The sequence below is a fragment of the Brassica rapa genome, chromosome A03 (assembly GCF_000309985.2).
Source record: "Brassica rapa cultivar Chiifu-401-42 chromosome A03, CAAS_Brap_v3.01, whole genome shotgun sequence".
In the NCBI taxonomy this organism is placed as follows: Eukaryota; Viridiplantae; Streptophyta; class Magnoliopsida; order Brassicales; family Brassicaceae; genus Brassica; species Brassica rapa.
The window spans coordinates 25,479,477-25,500,047 of record NC_024797.2 but is presented as its reverse complement, the minus strand read 5'-3'; the positions used below and the strand labels follow the sequence as shown (position 1 = coordinate 25,500,047).

At 28.5% G+C, this 20,571-nt stretch overlaps 2 protein-coding genes across 2 annotated transcripts in view; one reads left to right on the top strand and one right to left on the bottom strand.

Annotated features, from left to right (window-relative positions):
• The window catches only part of LOC103861069 (potassium transporter 9), a 645,946-nt gene that overhangs the window by 93,202 nt on the left and 532,173 nt on the right, over positions 1-20,571 (bottom strand). The window lies entirely within an intron of this gene.
• LOC103861266 (protein DETOXIFICATION 38) lies at positions 5,811-18,691 on the top strand. The gene is made up of 7 exons (XM_033286854.1): positions 5,811-6,128; positions 12,045-12,676; positions 12,757-12,813; positions 12,899-13,137; positions 13,242-13,360; positions 17,991-18,077; positions 18,198-18,691. Exons 1-7 carry the CDS (start codon positions 5,811-5,813, stop codon positions 18,255-18,257), a joined length of 1,512 nt encoding a protein of 503 aa, XP_033142745.1. The 3' UTR covers positions 18,258-18,691.

Below are 20,571 nucleotides of genomic sequence, written 5' to 3'. Positions count from 1 at the left end.
CAAAAAAAAAAAAAAAAAAAACACAGAGTAGCCCAAAACAAAATTATTGCTTCCAACGCCCGATATGATGCATCACATCACAAGTTGTCAATGCGCAAAAACTTCTTATAATTAATGTCAAAGTTCGCTTGGTAGGCTGATGCGGACGACGGCTTTCTGTAAGACTTAATCAAGATCCACATACTGCGCTATCGGGAAATTTTAAGGTATCTGAATCCAGATCCTTATCCAGTAGATCCATAATTTTGCTATTATTATCCGGACGTTGTATATCCTTCTGAAAATTGTATTATCTGGCATATATCCGGATTCAGATCTAGATCCTTAATATATATAAAATATTAACAACAATTTAAAAATAAAAATATATATAATGTTTTTAATTATTTCTATGTATAATATTACAATACTTACATAAAATTTATATATATTGTTATAAAAATGAAAATATATTAAATAAAATTAGTTTATATATATATATATATTACTATTTTTGAAATAGTTATTAATAAAACTTATAGATCCGGATATCTGGATTAAAAAAGTCAAGATATCCGGATCCGGCTTTGACGGATCCAACATTTTACTATTCGGATCCGGATTCGACTCCTCCGGATATCCGGATTTTCAGATCGGATCCGGATCGGATCTCGGATCGAATCCGGATCTCGGATAAAAGTCTCAGGCCTAATCGATATAAACGTTTTTTAGAAGAATTTTTGCTAAATGAAGATTAAAATTTAACGATTAATTTCTAATCTAATTCAAAGTTAAATGTTGATTATGTGCATTTGGTATGGAAGGATGTCATCCCGCGGATACCATTTACTGTGGAAATAGGCATTTGCGCTATCAATAAAAGAGTTTTTGATAAATGAAGATTGAAATTTAACGATTAATTTCTAAACTAATTCAAAATTAAATGTTGATTATGTGCAATTGGTCTGGATAGATATCATCCCGTGGATGACATTTACTGTGGATATATATGTGGATGATATTATGTGGATATCATCTAATGTTTACAATTCATATTGATAATACTCTGATAGATGCTATTTTGTAAATGCTTTATTGGTCGAAGTCCAATAGGCCTAAAAGAAAATCTGTTATTTTTGGGCTTAAGTGGTCGAAAACTCATTAATGTAAAAATTTAGGAAAACATTATAAATCCTTACTAATAAAAGGGACCTTTTGAAGCTCCATAGAGCGTCCACATCAGCAAAAAAAACTTCTCCCGAAAGATGACACGTGGCATAAAATATAGTTTTATATTTTAATATTACTAATTTTCAAAAATTATAAATAACATGTAAACATACAGCATAAAAAATAGAAAAACTACATTAAACATATGTAAGACTACCATTTTTCACTTAAAAAAAGACGGATTATCTTCATAATGTAACATTACCGTTTTATAAAAAAAAAAAACATTATATATAATTTCAAAAATAATAAATATATGTAAACATACAACATAAAAAATGGAAATACTACATTAAACATATGTAAGATTACCATTTTACATTTTTATTTTAAAAAAATAATATGTAAACATTAAACATATGTAAGATTACCATCTTTCACTAAAAAAAGACGGCTTATCTGCATAATGTAACATTACTATTTTGTAAAAAAAACATTATATATAATTTCGAAAATAATAAATAATATGTAAACATACATCATAAAAAATGGAAATACTACATTAAACATATGTATGATTACCATTTTACATTTAAAAATAAAAATAATATGTAAACATACAACATGAAAAAAATGGAAAAACTACATTAAACATATGTAAAATTACTATTTTTCACTAAAAAAAAACAGTTTATCTCCATAATGTAACATTACCATTTTATAAAAAAAAACATAAATATAACTATTTGACTATTTGTCCAAGTTTTTCTATAAAACATTGCCGTTTTACATTAAAAATGAAAAAATACATTAAGATTTAAACATCTATCTTAAAATATAAAATATAGATATTAATAAAATATAAAGTATAAGAAAGAGAAATACATAATATATAGAAAAATAAATAATAAGTAAATATTATAAATATATAAATATACGAATTATATATACAATAATAAGTAAATGCACAATTTTAAAAAATGGAAAGAGTACATTAAATATTAAACATCTATCTTAAAATGTAAAATATAGATACTAAGTAAATAGAAAGTATAAGAAAAAGAAATACACAACTTAAAAACAATGGAAAAAATTATATTAAGATTTAAACATCTATCTTAAAATATAAAATATAGATATTACGCAAATAGAAAATATAACAAAAGGAAATACACAATTTAAAAAAAAATAAAAAAAGTACATTAGTATTTAAACATCTATCTTAAAATGTAAATCTATCTTAAAATATAAAATTATTAGTAAATAGAAAGTATAAGAAATAGAATTACACAATATAAATAAAAATAAATAATAAGTAAATATATAATATAAGTAAATACCCAATTTAAAAAATGGAAAATTACATTAAGATTTAAAAATATATCTTAAAATTTAAAATATAGATATTACGTAAATAGAAAGTATAACAAATAGAAATATACTTTTTTTAAAAATGGAAAACGTACATTAAGATTTTAACATCTATCTTTAAAAGTAAAATAAAGATATTAAGTAAATAAAAAGTACAAGAAATGGAAATACATATACAGGAAAATAAATAATAAGTAAATACATAATTTTTCTAAAAAAAATGGAAAAAGTTCATTAAGCATTAAACATCTATCTTAAAATGTAAAATATATAATATAAGTAAATACACAATTTACAAAAAAAGGAAAAAGTACATTAAGATTTAAATATCTATTTTAAAATATAAAATATAGATATTACGTAAATAAAAAATATAAGAAATGGAAATAAACATTTAAAAAAAATAGAAAAAATACATTAAGATTTAAACATCTATCTTAAATGTACATATATCTTAAAATGGTAGTAAATTATATAAAAATGAAAATACCACATTAAACAAAACAAAAATTAAAATGTACTCCCTCCGTTTCAAAATAGATGATGTTTTAGAGAGTTTTTGATGTTTCAAAATAGATGATGTTTTCATATTTCAAGGTATCTTTTAACTTTATCAAAAACTGTGTAACCAATTATATTTTGTAGTATGTTTTGTGATTGGTTGAATAATTTTTAATTTATATTTTAGTGATACTTTTTAGATAAAAAACAAGTTTTTTAATATTTGTGTCCCAACCTAAAACTTCATGTATTTTGAAACAGAGGGAGTCAAGAAAGTCCATATAAAACTCATTATTCCATCAATATCAACCTCACACTATCAAGGAAAACTTCAAAGCACTCGAGCAAAAAAATGGTTCTACCATCAACTATTGCCGTCTCAAAAACCCTTAATGACTTTGAAGGAGATTTTTTTATAACAACGAACTTTTTGTTAGGTGAATTCATTGTTGGGAAACCCACAACTTCCAAAAGCCAAACTTATTCATGGGAATTGAATTGCTTTTCATAGACTCAAAGGTATTCTTACAAATTTAAATTAATCTAATCCATCATTTTATTGTTAATATTCATACTAACTATTTCATGATCAAACTATTACAGTTAATAACCATTCAAGCATTTATCCCGAAACACTTCATTCCACGCCGAATCAGGTATTGGTTCATGTTGGTTTAGTATTGTTTTTGGTTTATTAACAGGTTTAAGATGGTCCTATTGTAAATATAATTGAAGTTAGTTTAGCATATATTATGCTTAAAATAACTTAAATTAAATAATAGTAATATTATGCTTAAAATATAATTTTAGAGAGTTTTCAAATATAGTTTATATAACATTATAGGTGATGAATTTAATTATTAAATTCGTTTATTACTTAAAACTAAGTTATTTTAAAAACATACTGAGTTATAAATATCAATGATGGATTGGTGAGTATAACATGAAGACAAAAATATAAATATTTGATTTTCAAGATAAGAAATTCAGCTTTTACTCAGTTACTCAATATATAATATCTTAAATTATTTTTTTAAAAAATATACATAATTTATATATATAGATTAATCTTCCAAACTTAAACTATTATATTATATATGAATAATGTTTTTAAATAAAAATAATTTCTGATTTAAAAAAGAAAATAAAAAACAACAAATGGTTATTTTCAAATAATGGATATAATTTACATTATACTATCATTTAACAAGTATTAGATACGTTTTGATATATCATTATTTTCTATTTCCAGAAAACAATAAATTGTTAAACATCAATATCATCTAGATTAAGTATACGAACAACACAAATTCAAATATCACAAAAATATTTACATAAACATTATAATACAATAATTTGATCAAAAAATACAATTAAAACAATATTTAAAATAATAGTTATATACTTAATATCTGAAAATCAAAGATATTTTTGCTAAAATTGTACTTACCTGGCCAAGGAGATCGACCATCTTTTTACGGATCGATTGATTGTTGAGCATGTGGTCGATCCGAAAATACTCTACAGTTTAATTTAATATCTAAAACATTTATGTTAACACTCAAGAGATAGTTTTGCTAAATATGATAATTAGATAGCCAACAAAATTACAAAAAATATTTAAATAGTAAAAAATATGTTAATTTAACATGTTAAAATTTAAAAATAAATTTTAATTATGACATGCATCTTAACATTTATATAAATATATATCATAACCTAAATATAAATAAATTAACAACTTAAATTAGAAAAAAATAAAAATCCCGGGCGTAGCCCGGGTTAATCCCTAGTACTCTTTAAACCTAATTACTTGCCTCCTAACCCCCATTAGTGAAAGAGAGAGATAAGAAGCAAAAGCAAAGAAAATAGCTTGAAGGAGCATCAACAAAAAAATTGAGGAAAAAAAAAGCTTAAGAGTTTCAGACTGTTTCTTCTTCTTTGGATTGTGGATTTCATCTTTTACACACATAAGTTCAGTAAGCTCAAGTTTTAGCGCTTATTGTTGTGTTGTCCTAAATGATTAAAAAAAATAGAGGTTGTTGTGTAAGAAATCTCTTGTATACATTTGATACTAGTGAATCGTTGAAATTATCATCATTTCCTCAGATATACCGAAAAAGAACTGGGTAACAAAATCATGTGTGTTTTTAACAAACTCAAACAACAACAAGAATTGCGCTACGGTTAATTAGTTAAGTGAGATAAACTCGGTTAATTGGTTAAATAAATTCTCGACATTGAAATTTAGTCTTTTTTATTCGTTAACTATTAATAGAATCAATTCAGTTAATACACGTTTTCTGTGAATTTTGTTTACTAATCCTCTGTACTTTTTATCGATCAATATTACTTTGTTCGAATTTGTAAGTAAATTATACATTTATCTAAATAATCTACACTATTTGTATTGTCGTTTATTCATGGATCCCACCCACCCCGGGGTTTCATGCCGTCCTCTCTTTAAAGTCTCATAGTTCATTTTTCAAAACAAAAAAAACAAGGAAAAAGAAACACAAACACTTATTTTCCAATACCCACTTTATTTTTGTTATTTATTTATTTATACAAGAATTTTCCAAAACACACTTACTTCAGAAATGATGTTGAACGTGGCAATTTATATACATGTGTCCAATCCCTAATTATACACAAAAGGTTTTGTTTTTTCGAATCTTCATCATTTCAGAAATCCACACCCCTATCAAGCCACACATCTCCACTCAATTTCCTTCTCAGTTTTTATATAACCAGACCTTTCCTAACTTTTGTTAATAATTAGAAGCCTAATGGATGCGTCAAATGAGCAGACCACGGAGAGAACCGATCTCCAACGACCATTGGTGGACCAAAAACCACCACCCTCGGACGTCGGACTCGAGAGCATTTTAACGGAGAATAGCCTTCCGTACCGGAGGCGCGTGTACTTAGGCGCATGTATAGAACTGAAAATACTTCTTAGGTTAGCACTTCCGGCGATACTTGTCTATATAGTCAACAGTGGAATGAGTATCTCTGCTAGAATCTTCGCCGGGCATATCGGCAGCCACGAACTCGCCGCTGCTTCCATCGGAAATAGCTGCTTTAGTCTCGTCTATGGCCTCATGGTACGTTTGTTTTTGTACATGTAGACTGGTGGAAACATGATTTTATTAGTTACTTTTTTTTGTTTGCTCGTTGCTGAATAATGTTAAACGTGGTAATTTGTCGCATTTTTAGCAGGATAATAGGTAAGACCGTAAGAATATGGGACCCATGTATGAAATTACGGTTAAGTTATTCTCGTGGCCTGTTATATTATTACTCCCTCCTTTTTTTAATATAAGTCGTTGTAGATAAATTTTTTTGTTCCAAATTATATGTCGTTTTCGGTTTTCTATGTAAAATTTATTAGTAATTAATGTTGTATGACTAATGGTAATATATCTTTTATTTTTTTATTGGTTGAATTGTGGTTAGGTAAATAATTAATGATGTTTTTGTTTAAAAAATATAAGAAATTAATGGTTTTCTTAATCTACGTGCATAACTATAAAACGACTTATATAAAAAAAACGGAGGGAATATTTTTTAAGAGATAACTTATAGCAAGTTAAAGACTATAGTGTTTCCATTTGACCAGGAAAAACCAAGTTGCGAATTTAGTGTGTTAATATAAAATATTGAAATATAACGAAATTGTTTTTTTTTTCTCTTATGGTTGATGGTTCCGAGTTTGTCATCGTGCTGAATAATTATTTTTTGATAAAAACTGTTAGCATATCTAACGAAATAATAATTTTATTTGGCCTTAAATCTTTAATATTATGAATTTTTCAGGAATACTAAAGTCACTATTTAAATTATTAACGCTGGTAACCTCTCATTAACTTATAACTCAAAAGATAGTTTTCTTTTAGGGATACTAGATCCGTGTCCGCGCTACGCGCGGATTCTATATTATAAACAATTTAACTTTTAAACTATTTTGAACATTTAAAATTATTTTGAATTAATTTAGAGAAAAAAATTCTTGAAATTTTTAAAGCAATAATGCAGGTGATTATAGATGAAATATTTCATTAAAATTTTTAAAAGGAAATTTTCATATTTACCACCTGGTACATTATTCATGTTTACCTTCAATAAAAAGACATTTAAAAAAAAAAAATTTCCATGTTTACTACATTATTGGTACCATTAATCATGTTTATTTTCATTAAATAGACATTTTCAAAAATACCTTCATCATTAAGAATCAAAAGACCTTGCTTAGTATATATAATAAATAATTATTTAAATAAATAAATAATTATTTAAATAAATAAAAAATTATGTTTTTGAATTATACTTTTTCAAATTCGAACTTTCTAATAATTTTTTTGAATTTGTTTTTTAATTATCTTTTGAAATTTTAAAATTCTTTTGGAAACTACTTTTTATTTTTCTAAATAATGATTCATTTATATATTTATTCGAATCCTAAATTTCATATTCCAAAAACCCAGTATTAAGAATGTGGTATTTTTGGTATTTCCCTTTTTAAAACATTGTTATATTGATAGATTTTGTATTTCAAAATTTTATTTATTTGTTTAATAATTTGATGTTTTTATTTTTTTTATTTTCAATATTTTCTCCATGTATCTTCTTTTCTCTTTCAATTTTATCAGGTTAATTATATTGACAAATATTATTTTATTTTGATATATTCAATTTCCGTATGTTTGACATAATCTATGATTCATTTAAAAATATTTCATGTTATTTCTTCAAAAATTTAGCATAGATATCAACTAATTTTAGATAGTATTTTCCTTTTCTAATTTACTTTTACATTGATTTTTTCTTTTTGATAAATATGACTATTTTAAAGTTGTGCTTTCCTTAGGAATGTTTAAAAAAAAACTATTAGCTAAAGCTTTTCATGTTTCTTTTTCAAAGAGCTTCCATATCAAGTTAAATTTCTTATTGATGGTTTTTATTTGTTATTTATTCTAATTTAGTTTGGGAGTATGATTCTCATGTAATCTACCGTAAAATAAAACTTGTTAACATTGTTTTGTTGGACTCTTTTGAAGTTAGTTTCGATAAGTTAGTATATATATCTATTAATTTTTTAGATATTTTTTTTAGCAAAAAAAAAACTTTTAGATATTTTTCTTTTGATTTCTTTGGTAGCATATTTTGAGAGATTGTTTAAAATATCATTAATTAGATACTACTTTAAAGATGATTTTGTCAATGAATCATATTGTGAGAATGGTAGACTTGAACATGTCTTTGCTTGAGTGGTTGCATAGAAATTGGTGAGACTGTATAAGAAGTTTGGTTTCAGGCACGTGAGTAACAGTTGCCTTTCAAGACGTGGACAATGTTTGGGATGGAAACTACGTTAGTTGTTAATGTGTTTATTATTTAGAGAGGGATGAAAGAGAGAAGTTGCATACATGTTTGTTGTTGCTGATATTATTAGAGCAAGATGAGTAAACCACTTTTGTTAATTCTGCATTTTTCATAAACAAATGACTCCCAAATCCAGTTTTTCATTGCATTAGTCTGATTTGACACCATTGAAAAAAATTGTTTGTCTCTTGATCTCACCTAAAAAGAATCCACAAAACCTTACTTGAGTGGTCATCTCCTTTGGCATCTTCATACGAGTGTGGATACTGTAAGCATATAATAAAACATCAAAACAACTATAACAGATACATATCATTAGCAACATGAGACAAACTACTTTAAACACTTCAAAATTAACCTGCGATTTATAATTTACAATGCATGTTATCGTAAGAGCCAGCTCATTGTTCTTAAAGGTAAAATAAAATGCAACTTTATTTCAGAATAAAATATGTTGTTAAAGTGTTTTTGATTATCAAAAGTTATGTCATAAGAGATCTTACTACCTGGGGTTTGTGGTCGAAGAAAATCATGCAAGTAACTACCACCCATTTGCTTGACATTCGTGCTTCTTGTCTGTAGAGTATCGTCAATCTCGTAATAATCAACGAAAGCTGTGTCTTGTGTTTCCAGAGAAACCTAAATCCTCGATTTCTAAATTTACTAAACTATACCTTCAGGTCATCATTTGAGACACTCAGGCTTGTTCTGTCCACTTATAGACTCTTGCAAGGTTTTGCCTGCAAAAACAAAAGGTCCATCAGAAAGTGTCATGATAATATCATTACCAAAAATAGAGTCATGATAACATATGAAGCATCTCAAGGAATTTAAACACATACCAAAAATCATTTCAAGAACATTGTCACTAATTCATATCAATTGCAATTAAGGGGAACAAATTTATTGGTTTGAGAATATGAGGCTGTACCTTATCGTCAAGGAAGAGCAGCTCAACGCCAATGAGCGTCCCAAATTTCACTGGAAACTGCCGATGGAACTATGAAGGTTGATATTAAGGGGAACAAATTTATTGGTTTGAGAATATGAGGCTGTACCTTATCGTCAAGGAAGAGCAGCTCAACGCCAATGAGCGTCCCAAATTTCACTGGAAACTGCCGATGGAACTATGAAGGTTGATTTTGAAGCCATAAAATCTGGAATTTTTTTTGCTGGCCTATGGAATAGTGCAAGATCGAAAACCCTAGAAATATATATATAATAGAGCTGGGGATATCGAAGGGGCATCTGACATTGGAATGTTTATTATTAAATAAGGCTTTCAGGAATCTAAGTGGTCGTTACGGAGCTGCTGAACGGTTGTCTTTAAAGTTTTTGGATTGTCTTTAGGAGTTATACCGGGAACGTTAGAGAAGGGAATGGATACAGATTTCATGAGGTTAGATGATGACATGTATATCTTGATGATGTGGCACTTTCATTGGATATAAATATTTTGGGTGATGTGGCATAGTCTATGAGTCTCAAATTTAGTTCCTTTTATATAGTAGGATAAACTTCAATTTGAAAACTTACCCTAATATCTCACCAATTTGAAAACTTAACCTGATTTTTTTAAGCAAATAAATAATCTGGAGTTCGAAAGAGAATAACATTTTTTTTTGCTAAAAATAAAAAGAATCTTCAACTCTTATACTACGTGTAGTGACTTGTTAGTCTATAACCTGCAACGATTTTGCAGTGGGGCTTTGCTTGATAAAATGTGTAGTACAATTGTTTTAAAAAAATGTGCAGTACAACAAGGTTTTAAAAAAAAAATGTTTTTTGTTCTAAGATTTCTCATGTAGTTAGAAATAGCAGTGTCAAACATTTAGATTCTCTTTTTGTAATTTAGTATAGAAGTGACCTTTTTACTTTCTTGTGATATCAGTTCCCTTCTTAAATTTTACAAAAAGTCATAAATTAATATAGTACCACTCTATGAAGAGATTGTAACAATGATTTCGACTTTTATCCAAAGTTTGATTTGAATTTCTGGAACAGGATAAAGGAATTGTGAAAATTATGAACATCTACTTAGCCATTTTTTTCTTTTGCTGCCAGATTATCGTTCACAATATATTACTATCCCAAATCAAAAGAATAAATTCTTTAATGTGTGAAAATATTCCTTCCGTTTTGTATAACTACAAAACATACGTTATAATAGGTATACTAGATTTTGACCCGCGCAGGCGCGCGGGTGTATATTTTGAAAAATATGTTGATATTTGTTTTTCATGTAATTATTAGGATTTGGAAAATGAATCCGAGGAACATAACCGATACCGATCCAAAGATATAGTACCAAACCCAAACATAAATTGATTAAATATTCTAATTATTCAAAATTTTGTTATTTAGAGAACCGGATATGATCCGAACCGAAGTATTTGGGTATCCGAATTTATCTAAAAATAGATTTATATACTTATATAATTATTTTTAGATTTAACGTATATAAAACATCAAAAATGATACTTTTAAATTGGTTTAAATACTTGAAAATATATATAGATAGTCAAAAGTAAATATCTGAAATAGTTAAAGTATACTCAAATCACCAAAAATACTTAAAATAATTATTGATTTCGTATCCAAAATTTTAAATCAAGCCAATTGATATGTTAAGCTTAAGTATTATGACATATGTTATTCAAATTTATACGTAATATATTCTTTTATTTATACATTTTGAGAAATTTAAAATATATAATGATTTAAGACTTTAAAAATAATTTAAATTAGTTATCCAAACCCAAACCAAACCCGCAAAGATCCAAATCGAACTCAAACCAAAATTTAGAAACATTCTAATAAGGCTGAAATCTTTGACCCCGAAAACTCAAAATACAAACCGATCAGAACTAAACCCGTATGGGTATCCAAAAGCCTATCCCTAGTCATTATTATATATCGTATTTTATCATCATATAATTAATCGTATTTTATATGTACCATCATATAAGTAATCATATAATTAATAGTATTTTATACATACCATCATATAAATAATTACATATATTATATTTTTAAAACTTAATATGAAATATGAAAACCATAATTTGAGTTGGTATTTCAAATTGGGCTTTGTATTATATTTTTCTTATATATATTGACAATATTTTTTTATAATGGTTATTGAAAATAGTTTAGTAAAAATTCATTTTTGAATATATGTATATTTTTGAATCAATTTTTGATATAAATCAAATTTGAATTATTATTTTGATTTGAAATATGTATATAAAGTTTAAATTTTGTTTTATGGTTAGTTTAGAAAATTTTTTTTTAGGGAATTAGATTGACCCATTTTGGTATATTTTAAAAGTGGCCTAGATAACTTTCAATTTTTTAAAAAAACATAAGCCTATTACTTTTTTTTCTTAATACTACTATCCTTGTTTTCAAACAAAAATATTTTTTTTTTAAAGACTGCAATCCATGTTTCCAAACACTCCAAATTTTTAAAAATCCTATTCAAATCTCCAAACAATCCAATTTTGTACTTGAGTTTTAATAAGATAGATGTAAATACATATGTCGATGTTGTTTGTAGAAATGGATAATGTATTTTCTTTTATATACAATTTTAAAAAGTGTTTATATAATTTACCATTTATACTTGTTTTATACAGTTAGGCATGGGAAGTGCAGTCGAGACTCTATGTGGACAAGCATATGGAGCTCACCGCTACGACATGCTTGGAATCTATTTCCAAAGAGCAACTATTGTCCTCGCTCTAGTTGGTTTGCCCATGACAGTACTATACACCTTCTCGTACCCCATTCTACTTGTGTTAGGTGAGCCCAAAATGGTCTCGTACATGGGTTCCTTGTACATCGTCGGGCTTATGCCTCAGATCTTCGCTTACGCCGTCAACTTCACGGCTCAAAAATTCCTCCAGGCCCAAAGCGTGGTCACCCCCAGTGCGTACATCTCAGCCGCAGCCCTCTTCCTCCAGATCTCGCTAACGTGGATGACCGTTAACATGATGGGCTTAGGTCTTATGGGCATCGCTTATGTTCTGACTATCTCTTGGTGGGTCATAGTTGTGGCCCAGATTTTGTATATTACGAGTAGTCAAAGGTTTAGACACACATGGACTGGTCTTAGTTGGAGATCGTTTCATGGTCTTTGGAGTTTTTTCAAACTCTCTGTTGGTTCTGCTGTTATGATCTGTCTTGAGATGTGGTATTCGCAGATTCTTGTTCTTCTCGCTGGTCTGCTTAAAGAACCTGCTCTCTCTCTAGATTCTCTATCCATATGGTAAGTCCATTTTATAATCTTGATTTTCTTGTGTTTTAGTAATGTTCATTTCTTTTAACATTTTTTCTTCTTTTTTTCAGCATGTCAGTTTCAGCATTATCCTTCATGGTCTCCGTAGGCTTCAACGCAGCTGCAAGGTTAGTATTTATATTTAATATCAGCTTCGAATCATTAATCAACATTGCTGAAACCAAAATCGTTAATTATAAAAAACAATGACAGCATACGGACAAGTAATGAGCTAGGAGCAGGTAATCCAAGATCGGCTTTGTTCTCTACATGGACGGCGACTTTTGTTTCCTTCGTGATCTCTCTCGCAGAGGCCCTTGCCGTGATAGCTTCACGTGATTACATTAGCTATATTTTCACGTCGGACGCGGACGTGGCTAAAGCCGTCTCTGACCTCTGCCCTTTTCTCGCCGTCACCATCATTCTCAACGGAATCCAGCCAGTCTTGTCCGGTATATTATATACATACAATAAACATGTCACTAAAACCGGAGGAAAAGGGGTTTAACGTGACCAAACCAGATCAAATAATTCTCGGTCTGGTAATTGTATGCAGGAGTGGCAGTAGGATGTGGATGGCAAACATTCGTTGCATATGTGAATGTTGGTTGTTACTATATTGTTGGTATTCCTGTTGGCTGTATACTCGGCTTCACTTTCAATTTTCAAGCGAAGGTTTGTTTTCCAAAAACATTTTATGGATTGCATATGCTTTATTATCTATACTAGGTAATAACCCGCGCCTTGCGCGGGATGTGATTATTAGTTTCGTTATTTTTAATAAAAAAGACAATAAATGTGTTTAATCTGGATATTGGTTAGGTTTTACGTTTTTTTGTTTTTAATCTTCTAAAATATAACTATTATTTTATATTAATATTCATTTTAGTTTATTCGGTTAAAACATTTGATTTTTTTGGTTTTTTCGGATAAAAACCTAAAATTAATCTTATATGTTTATTTTCATATTATGAAGTTTAGATAGTTGTCATGTCGAACCAATAGTTTCATATTATAGTTTTTAAACAGATAATAGTTTAAGAAAAAGAAAAGAAAATTATTAAGACAAATCATTTCACTACAATTTGGTCGGTAGTGAAAGAAACATTAAGAAAAAATATTTCAACTTTCAAAAAAATTAGATACTTCAGCTGTGGTGAATACTTAGTTATAAGATGCTCACATCAAGGTGCACATGTATGTTTATGTAAAAAGTATATAAAAATAGTTGAAAAATATATAAAGATATTGTTAATTAATATTAAATGACATTTTTGTTCACAATAATACATGAAAGATAAAATTAAAATTTATTTAAAATAAAAAAGACCTTGACATTAGTCATTTTTTCATCAAAAGAAAATAAAATTATATTCGTAAATAAGGGTGGACACATATCAAGTATCTGGATATTTGGAAGCATTCTTGTCAACTCGATCTTTAGCCACCTAGATATTCGGTGACTCCGATATCCGAAATGTTTTAGAATTTTAAAGAATATCCGATTTGATTCGTAAATAAAATAAAATTTTAAAAATAATTTAATAATAACATTTTATTACAAAAATAAAACATTATATAACCTTTTAATTCTAGTACCTAATATAATAAATTTATATTGTAAAACTGATATAAAGTATATATAATTCTTTTCATATATGTATATATATGCATATAACATATCGAATTAGATATATGTTCCTAAAAATATTGGTATTAGTGATTTGCTTCTTTTTTGGATATTGTATTTTAGTATTTGATTTGTTTCGTAAAGTTTCAAATATCAAGATTTTTTGGTTCAAATCAAAACGGATAACAAATCGAATCAAAATTTATGAATATTTTGCTCAATTTTATCTGTAAACAATAAAAATAATATATATATATAGTTTGGCTTTTGATTCGTTATCTATTTTTATTCGAACCGAAAAATCCAGAGTTTTATTGGAACTATCGCTACAAGAAAACACAAGTTTTACGAGGGCAGTTTTCCTCGTGACTTCGTCGTAAAAGCATTGTTACGAGGAATTAGCGAGGAAACCCGTTTCGTCGTTATACGTTTGTCGTAACGCATATATCCTCGCTAATTCGTCGTAACGTAGCGAAGAAATAATTTCGTCGTAAAAGCGAAGAAGAATATTTCGTCGTAAAGACCACGTAAAGCTTTCACGTAAGGACGTCGCTAAATTTCCTCGTAAATACCTCGAAAGCCATTCCTCGTTAAAGCCACGTAAATAACTCGAAAGTAAATACTCGTAAAGTAAACGTAAATACCTTGATAGCTTTCCTCGTAAAGACCACGTGAATTTTCCACGTCATTTCCTTGTAAACATTTTCTCGTAAAAACCTCGTTAAGCTTCCACGTAAAGAAGTCGCAAAATAGCTACGAATTTACTTCGTTTCGTTATTTTACAGAAATAAAAAAAGTATAATTAAAAAAACAATTTAAATTATTTAAATTATTAATAAAATTAAAATTCTAAAAAAATCAAAACCAAAATATTTTATATATAAATAAGTTTTGAATTCATAATACAAGAACCGAAATTAAAAAGAACTAAGGGTCGTTAATCGCCCGGTAGAATTCAATACTCCTCGCCGTTACATCCGCCTCGGCATGTGAGTCGTCAGTTGGTGACTACCCGGCTCACCGAACATCTCTCTGTAATGGGCAGTAAGTCTACCTTTTCGAACCTGAGAAAAAAATTTAATTTTTTAAATTTCCGTCAACAGTATATTTTCCAACATTATCCACCTAATCAACACTAAATAACATAAGATCTATAAACTTATCTAAATTCCCTATACTAACCACCTAATCTACCTAAACTAACCAAATAAGAGAGGAATTAGAGAGGCTTACCATTGCAACGAAACAGGGAGGAAGTGGAGAGGAAGTAGAGAGGAAAGAAAGAGTGAGCGCTCGGGGTGTATATATAAGATTACATTCCATCGCAAATTCCTCGTAATTTTACGACGAATTACAGAGGCCCGTGTTTTTTTTTACGACGAAACAGCGAGAGATTACAAAGGCCCACGTTTTATTATACGAGGAAGTTACGAGGAATTACAAAGGCCCGTGTTTTTTAGGTACGAGGACGTTACGACGATTTTGCTTACGTGGAATTACCAAGGAAAGCTTCCCTATAAATATACCCGTAACTCTCCTTCTCAACCCACACCCAAACTCCCAAATCACACCTTATCTCACTTCATACTCTCAAATCTAATTCTATTCAAATTATAAAAATTTGAGAAAAAAGGAAGAGAAGAAGATATTGGAATTTATGTTGGTGAGACTTAAGTAATATAATTGCTGGAAGTTTTGCCACATGTAAATCCAGTATATTTCTTCTTTTTCTTTTTTTTTTCTAGTTTTTACGGTACGAGGTGTTTACGACGATTTTGGTTACAAGGTGTTTACGACGATTCCGTCCTACGTGGAATTAAAGTGGGCCGCGTTCATCATTTACTTTACGTGGTATTTACGACGAATCTCTCCTACGTGGTATTTACGACGAATCTGTCCTACGTGGTATTTACGAGGAATTCGTCGTAAGTTCGACGTTAACATACGAGGAATTAACGAGTATTCCGTTTAAATCTCTAAAATCCGAAACCCCAAACCCCATATTCCTTATCTTCTACTTCATATATTCCAAACCCTATCTTTATTTTCATTCCAAACCACAATTCCTTATTTTCATTCACTCAGAGAGTCTTACGTGGAATTAGCGTGCCCCGCTTTCTTTATTTTTTTTTTAATTTCGTCGTAAACTCCTCGTGGCCTTACGACAACCTTACGACGATTTTGGCTTGCGTGGAATTAGCGTGCTCCACTTTCTTTATTTTTTTTAATTTCGTCGTAAACTCCTCGTGGCCTTACGACAACCTTACGACGATTTTGGCTTACTAGGAATTAACGAGTATTACGTTTAAATCCCTAAAATCCGAAACCCCGAACCCCATCTTCCTTATCTTCTACTTCATATATTCCAAACCCCAAACTCATCTACCCTTGAACCTCAATCTATTCTTTCACCTCAAACCTTATTTATAATATATTCCAAACCCCAAACCACAAGTCCTTATTCATAATTAAAATAAACTTTCACATTACCTTATTCATAAATCAAACTCCCACATTATCTTATTCATAAAACAAACTACATAAAATCAAATACATCAATCGGATACATCAACATTCTCGTCATCACTAGAAACATCATCATTTTCATTAAACTCGTCTTCAACAGCTTTGTCTGTGGCATCGTCGGTAAGATCTTCGTACTCGTGATTATGCGGATCAATGAGAAGGATGTCATCAATTTCTTGTTCAGGTTCCTCGACTTCATTTATCTGTTCTTCTTGCAATGGTGGTTCTTCTCCACTGATAATTCGTCCTCGGGGTGTAACTTTGATCACAGCTAACCAATTTATACCTGAATCTCTCATTCGAGGGTATGGAAGGAAGCTAACTTGGTCTGCTTGTGAAGCTAAGATGAAAGGCTCGAATTTGTTGTACCTTCGTCCACCGTTGACATCAACTACACCGAATTTGTTAGACCGAACACCTCTGTTGACGACGGGATCGAACCATTCACATTTGAAGAGGACGCATTTCAGCTTCAATATCCCTGGAAATTCGACTTCAATAATCTCCGTCAAGATCCCGTAGAAATCTATTTCCCCTTTCACACATATTCCATAGTTACTGGTCGCCCGCTGTCTACCATACTCATATGTGTGAAAAGTATAGCCTCGTGTGAAATTACGACGAAAATTAATTGGATGGCCAAAAAAAACGTAAGCTACCTACCAAGTTGGTGGATTCAAAATTTCCTAGTTAAGTACACGTAAAGTATTTCGTCGTAAAGAACTCGCGAAGTTTACGTGGTATTTACGAGGAAATAGTATTTCCTCGTAAAAGCCACGTCAATTTACATCGTCTTTACGACGAAATTGTTTTGTCGTTACCTTACAACGAAATAACGAGGCTTCTCTTTTTCCACGTACTTTCCTCGCAAAATCAACGTACTTTTACGAGGATTATTTTTCCTCGTTAATTATCCTCGTTAAACTTACGTTTTCTTGTAGTGTATGTATGTGAGTTTTATATTAAAAAAATCACAAAGTACATAGTGTGAACACATTTATGACTATAGTGTGAACGCGTTAACATATTTATTATCAAATCATTGTGAGACTGCCACGTGTCTATTATAATGTGAATGCATTTATTACAATGATTCTCTTTTAATATATAAGGGATAGTAAACTTAATTTTATTTGAATTTGGTGATAGGGGATATGGACCGGGATGATTGGAGGTACCCTTATGCAAACCCTCATTTTACTGTACGTCACGTACCGAACAGATTGGGATAAAGAAGTAAGTATTACGTGATATGAACTCACATCCTATTGGTTTAAAATCATTCTTTATAAGTTAGTTTTGGTTTGGGTGTGTCAAAATCAAAATAATCAAGATTATCTTCATACAATAATTCAGGTGGAAAAAGCGAGAAAGCGATTGGATATGTGGGACGATAAGGAATCTCTTCAAAATTAACGAGTAATGGATTTCATGAAAATGTAATTTATGTTTCTAAGTAGCTAAAATTAATAGATTTTCAGAGTTATTTTTATTGAGAATTTTATTCAAAAATCATAAGCAACCTATTCACTCCTAGCTAGTATTACATCAACAATATTCCAGGACTATGCTAAACTAATCAATATAATCTTAGGCTTAGCATTAGCTAGAAAGAAAAAAATCTTTACAAGGTTGGTTCTAAACACTTCCGTCGACATTCTTGAGCAAGGAATGCTAAATTTGAATAATTAAGTCAAATATATCAATAAGCACAATTAACCAGAAACCACCTAAATCATGATCATCACATAATCTTCGAATCATCCATAAGTTAATCTAACCCATTACTAAATAAAGATTAACCAATAATTGTGACAAGAGACAACAAAACTAAATGAGAAATTGCTTGAGATACACTAAATTGGATACAACTTTTCAGAAATATATTCAATCAAAATTATCGTAATATTTGGATTTACGATTTAGTGATTATTTTTGGAACAAAATTTTAAAACAACAGACAGAAAAATTTGTGATTTAAACACAACTAGGTTTTGACCCGCACGCCCGTGCGGATGTATTTTTTTAAAGAAAATATGATGCTATTTGATTTTTATGTCACTATTTAGGATTTGACAAAAAACTCGAATTCGAAAAATTGAACCGATCTCAATCCGAATAAGTAGTACTAAATCCGAACCGAAATTGATTAAATATCCAAATTATTCAAAATTTTGGTATTTGAAGAACTGAAATCTAATCCGATCCGAACTGAAGTATTTTGGATATCCAAAATATATATTTATATATATATATATATATTAATTATTTTAAGATTTTATATATATAAAAACATCCAAAATATATATGATACTTTTAAGTTTGCTTAAATGCTTGAAAATATATACAAATAATCAAACATAAATATCTTAAATAGTTAAAATATACTCAAAACTCCAAAAATACTTAAATAATTATTAATTCTCTACCAAATATTTAAACCAAACCTATTTAAATTGATTATCCAAATCCGAACCAAATCCGAACCAAATCCTCAAAGATCTGAAATGAACACGAAATCCCAAAAAGACCCGAAAACGAACCCGAACGCTCACCCCTAATCACTATTATATATATATATATATATATCATATATATATATATATATATCCTATATGTGTCATCATAGGTTACAAAATATGTGTTATCATATAATTAATCATATTTTATACGTACCATCAAATCAGTTTTCTTATAATTAATAATATTTTATACGTACAATCATATAAATAATCACATAAATTATATTATTAAATTTAATGTGAAATATAAAACCATAATTTAAGTTGGTGTTTGAAATTGGGCTTTGTATTATATTTTGCTTATATATATTGAAAATATTTTTATAATAGTTATTGAAAAATATGTTAGTAAAAATCAAGTTTTGAATATATGTTTATTTTTGAATGAATTTTTGATATAAATCAATTTTAAATTATTATTTTGATTTTAATATATATATTATCAAGTAATATAGACCCATTACTTTTTAATATAATGTAATGGACTTCCAAATTTTTAGTAACATAATCCCATTATTTTTTTTTCTAACTTACTACTATTCATTTTTAACTACTATTCATATTGCCAAACAATCTCAATGTGTACTTCAACTTTAATAATATAGACTAGGTAATAACCCGCGCCTTGCGCGGGATGTGATTATTAGTTTCGTTATTTTTAATAAAAAAAACAATAAATCTGTTTAATCTAGATATTAGTTAGGTTTTACGTTTTTTTGTTTTTAATCTTCTAAAATATAACTATTATTTTAAATTAATATTCATTTTAGTTTATTCGGTTAAAACATTTGATTTTTAGGTTTTTTCGGATAAAAACCTAAAATTAATATTATATGTTTATTTTTATATTATGAAGTTTAGATAGTCGTCATGTCGAACCAATAGTTTCATATTATAGTTTTTAAACAGATAATAGTTTAAAAAAAAGAAAAGAAAATTATTAAGACAAATCATTTCACTACAATTTGGTCAATAGTGAAAGAAACATTAAGAAAAAATATTTCAACTTTCAAAAAAATTAGATACTTCAGCTGTGGTGAATACTTAGTTATAAGATGCTCACATCAAGGTGCACATGTATATTTATGTAAAAAGTATATAAAAATAGTTGAAAAATATATAAAGATATTGTTAATTAATATTAAATGACATTTTTGTTTAGAATAATACATGAAAGATAAAATTAAAATTTATTTAAAATAAAAAAG